At 34.1% G+C, this 5084-nt stretch overlaps 1 protein-coding gene across 1 annotated transcript; it reads left to right on the top strand.

Annotated features, from left to right (window-relative positions):
- Positions 1-250: 250 nt before the first annotated feature.
- On the top strand, positions 251-4212 carry LOC124299515 (uncharacterized). The gene is made up of 8 exons (XM_046752771.1): positions 251-298; positions 1561-1693; positions 1810-2112; positions 2261-2716; positions 2831-3009; positions 3402-3594; positions 3761-4060; positions 4109-4212. Exons 1-8 carry the CDS (start codon positions 251-253, stop codon positions 4210-4212), a joined length of 1716 nt encoding a protein of 571 aa, XP_046608727.1.
- Positions 4213-5084: the final 872 nt, after the last annotated feature.

Here is a 5084-nt window from a genome sequence, read left to right as displayed (position 1 = left end):
TGTACTAGTTATTTTACCAACATTCGGCTGATATGTCATTCATCATTCGTTATTGAAGCACCATTTTTCAAACGACAATTGAGAAAGTTTTTCACGACAAAAAAAAAATTAGTGTTTCTAAAAATCTTGTTTTCAACAATGTCAACAACCAAAAGAGCGACATGTTGACAATAATTTTGGCAATGCTCAATGTAAATATTGCCATAAAATTTTAAAAACGTGTAGTAATACAATCAATTTAAAGCAACACATGGCAAGGAAACACACTGGTATCATAAGTAGTATTGAAAATAAAGAGGTAAGTACCTGCTATTTTCTGCTTTGAACCAACCTAATGATAAATCAGGGCACTATTTAAAATGCCCGGGCATTATGAATACACATGTTTATGTGAATAAACAGTTGGCAGGAAGAATCAATTGCAGCTTTGTCTGCTAATTGTAAGCCATCGACATCTACATATTCTAAAGACTCTATGATTATGATGCCGACCACTTCCGCATCTCAAATTGAAGATCCTGTAGGGCCTTTATCTCCTGAACGACATAAAATGGGCATAGAACCATCATTCTCAGAAATATTAGTATTTGGATCGGGGCGTTCAAAAATCAAACGGATCCAGACGCTATAGAACTATTAATATGTCGCGAGAATTATTCCTTTCAGCGTGGTCGAAGAGGGGTTTGCAAGATTAATTAACGTGCTTGCACCATTATTCATTTAATTGGGACCGTATGATTGTATTCATACAGTGCGAAATTATATGTCGGAATCTCTTGGACGGTTAGAGTCGATTATCATTTGCACACAAAATAGATACTAGGGATGGTAAAATCGAGTCCGATTTAACCCGAGAATCGATTCTGTGGTCAAAAAACTAGATTCTTCAGATTCGATTCCCAGTCATCAGAATCGATCTAGAATCGATTCTTAGCGATCGATTCTGTAATTTATTTTAAAACCGGAGTAATGACACTATAGCATCAATATTGAATGAAAAATGGTCCAAAGTATATATCATTATGAAAATATTTCAAATTTAGCGCTCTCTGTGCGCTCGCATCGTTTTCTGACCTTCCTTATTTTTTTTTCTTTTTTTTTTTCAACCAATCATCTTACAAATATGTATGTTTTTATGACATATATAGTTCATTTTCTTTTTATTTTCACATGGAGATAGCGCCATCTATATTAAGATAGATATATGCAAATTAGGTGTAATATGTAAAATGGCGCCTAGTCCGGTATGGATTTATTTTACAAAAATTGATAAGGGGAATAACGTAAAGTGCAATGAATGTAATAAAAATTTAACTTATAAAAATAGAACGTCGGCTCTAATTAAACATTGAAAAAAAGTTCATAACATTGAACTACCTAATTCGTCGAATGAATCAAAAAAAATAAAAATATCTGAACAAGACAGTGACAGTGATACAAGCTCGGTTTTCCAATCTAAAAAGGTAATTCTAAATGTTTTTTATTATTTTCTGTCTTCTTTTCCATCACGAATAAAATTTTGCATCTACTTATTGATAATTTACTTTAAATTATTTATAGGTTAATTTGAGTGGTACATCAAATAAGCTAGTCCGAAGTACTTCCTCATCATCTTCAGGTTTGGATCTTAATGAAAAACCTATTTATGAAGGTCCTCTTAACCGATGCTTGAACAATGCAATTTCATTTTCAGGTTATGAATTTATTTATATACAAACTATTCTTATAAACAACTGAGTTTTGACTTAATATAAAATTTAAGTTCATGAATATAAATATGCATGTGTATGTTTGTATGTGCATTCACAGAAGGTGGGTACAGAAATAATGACGTCACAAATGCATTATTGTACATGATTGCTGTCGATAATCTCCCTTTGTGTACACTGGAAAAACCAGGCTTCAGAATGTTCGTTCAAAAATTACAGCCACTTTATAAACCGCCCTGTGAGCCCACAATAACAAAACGAATGACAGCGAAGTATGAAGAGCTTAAAATTAAAGTGAAAACTGAACTCCGAGAAGCCGATTCAGTTTGCTTAACAACTGATATTTGGACGCACAAAAATACGATGCGTAGCTATCTTGGACTAACTGTTCATTATCTAAAAGGTAAATTTAGGTGATTATGTGCTAATTGATATTGATTTTTAAAAATGATTTTGTTTGGCTTATACGTGTATAAATTGAAATATCAATTTTAGTTATAATATTAATTTATTTCTATTATAATTATATATTTTTTTTTTTTGTTCAAAAGGATACGAAATGAAATCGTATGAGCTTGGTGCCTATTATCTACAGGATAGGAAAACTATTGCTATTCTTCGGATGAAGTTAAGAGACATTTGCAATGAGTGTGATATTCATGACGATAAAATAAGTACAGTCGTTTCTGATGGCAGAGCAAACATCAAAGGTGCTATCAAAGAAGAATTCGAAGAGTCCAAACATATTTCATACTTCGGTCACGCCATAAATAATATTGGTCAAAAACTAATAGAAGTTGATACATCTAAGCCCGCGTCTGAATTAAGTGATGATAATATTCATCATTTACTCGATGATGAAAGTGATACTGAGGAGTTTTTTTGTGAAGATTCCCAAAATTCGTCAGTGAGAAATCTTATAATGAAAGTTAAGAAGATCGTCAAGTTTTTCCGCTGCAGTGAAATTGCGTCTCGTGAGCTAGAAATTTTGCAAGAGCAGTCTGGGTGTAAGTCAGCGTTAAAATTAGTTCAAGAAGTCAGGACCCGGTGGAATTCATGTTATGAAATGGTAGAACGGTTTATTAATCTGGCTGAACATGTCAATTGTGCACTTTTGAAAGTTCATCGAGACAAAAGTTCAAGGTCGAAACCTCCTGAAATTTCAACAGCCGAAGAGCTTGATGCTCTGATTGAAATACGAGACATCTTGAAGCCATTATGGCATGTAACTCACGAAGTCAGCGCTGACAAGGAAGTGACATTAAGTAAATGTATCCCATTAATTACTGGATTGAAGAGAGTAAGTAAATTTTTCTTCACCTTTTAATGCGTCGTTATTTAAAAGCCATGTTTTCAATGTTAAAATTTATTTTATATAAATTTCTGTAACTCGCTCAATATTTGTTAGTAATACCCTGTTAATTTTATAATTTGCACATTCATAACTTATGTTATTTACGGTTAAAATAGTTTAATTAGCGACATTGAAATTTAAACTGAGAATCAAATATAGCAATGTTTTATTTCATCTAAAAATGTATTATTACTTCATTATAAAAATCTAATTTTAATAGTACGTTTATCGTGAATTTTTAGATTATTCTACAAGTTGGAAAATTTTTAACCGCCATTATAACAAAGTTCTACGATTAAAATTCTCTATCAACAAGTTTTATATTTTTTTTCTTTCAGGGAACCGACAGACTTTGTCCTGTGACATCAATTGGAATACAAATGAAGAAAAACCTAGTCGCTGAAATAAAACAAAAGTTCTCAAATATAGAGTCGGTAAAAGTGTATTCGATTGCTACTCTTTTAGATCCACGATATAAGAAAATAGTTCTTCAAAGTATTCAAAATTCAGCACGCGCTGTGACTACTGTGGGTATGTTTCCAACATAATGCGTTTCAATATTTAAATTTGCAGAAAAACAAATCAATGTGCTTTATTAGGATTCTTCAATCGGATTTCCTCCAATTTAATATTTGAGAAAGATTTTATTTTCATTTGTATATGATTTTAATATGGTATTGGAGTTTTGTCTGTATAGGTGAAATTTTGAAAAAAGAAATCAAGTCATCGAAAACTCTTGCGATTACCTGCGAAAATAATCTCACAGATCATGAACTATCTTCAGGTGGTAATGATTGGTGGGATTTTTTAGACGACGCTGTGCAACACAACATACAAGTCGCTGACAGCGATGAAGCAGGCGGTCTGCCTATCGAACTTAGGCAGTTTTTGAATCGGTCTACAGTAGACCGAAAAACTAATCCAAACCCGATTGCAACTTGGCAATCGTACGAATCTGATTACCCCCATTTATCCCCTATTGCTAGAAAATATTTAAGTATTGTTGCAACATTAACTCCGTGTGAGCGGTTATTTTCACACTCAGGTTTGATTGCTAGTCAGCTGAGAAATAGATTGTCACCGAATCATTTAAATGTGCTGTCAGCGATGAAGCAGGCGGTCTGCCTATCGAACTTAGGCAGTTTTTGAATCGGTCTACAGTAGACCGAAAAACTAATCCAAACCCGATTGCAACTTGGCAATCGTACGAATCTGATTACCCCCATTTATCCCCTATTGCTAGAAAATATTTAAGTATTGTTGCAACATTAACTCCGTGTGAGCGGTTATTTTCACACTCAGGTTTGATTGCTAGTCAGCTGAGAAATAGATTGTCACCGAATCATTTAAATGTGTTGGTTTTCTTGAGATCTATCGAAAAAAATGTATGGTTTTCAAAATAATATTTTTAATTAACTATTTGAGAAAAATACCAGTCTTATTGATGTTTTCAAAAGTTACTGTTTTGATAAAATATAATATTTTATAATTTGACATATTATTGTACCTTTAACCTTATTTTACAAGTTTTATTTTAAGAAAAAAAAAAAAAATTTAGAAAAAATTTTACTTAAAAAAAAGAAAAATCTTACTCAGAATCGATACTTTAAAAGAATCGATTCTTGAAATTGATCATTCGATTCTGAGAATAGATACCTCGGATAATAGAATCGGAATCGATTCTTCAGCTCGTGTTTCCATCCCTAATAGATATTCATCTGTCTACGGAAATCACAGTGCCAAACTTGCCCGCGGACCGGTGTGCGGAATGACCTTCCGCAGCTCGGCCTACCCGCGGTATGGTGCAGTGGGATATATACCTGGCCGGCGTCGCTGGAGTTACGAGAGACGCGCGCCCCTAGCGCGCGCGTGCGGTACTTGGACGGTGCTCGGGGTACGGCGCGCGGCGACAAGATAGCGGCAGCGGAGGTCTGACCCTGAGACGTGGGGTGTTTCGGAGTGAGTTCCGAGTCGCTTCGATCTTTCTCTCGATAGTTCCGAGATAATCAAACACAGCTCAG

Source organism: Neodiprion virginianus, chromosome 3, assembly GCF_021901495.1.
Source record: "Neodiprion virginianus isolate iyNeoVirg1 chromosome 3, iyNeoVirg1.1, whole genome shotgun sequence".
Lineage (NCBI taxonomy): Eukaryota > Metazoa > Arthropoda > Insecta > Hymenoptera > Diprionidae > Neodiprion > Neodiprion virginianus.
The sequence above is the reverse complement of the archived record's forward strand: the minus strand, read 5'-3'. Positions and strand labels throughout refer to the sequence as shown.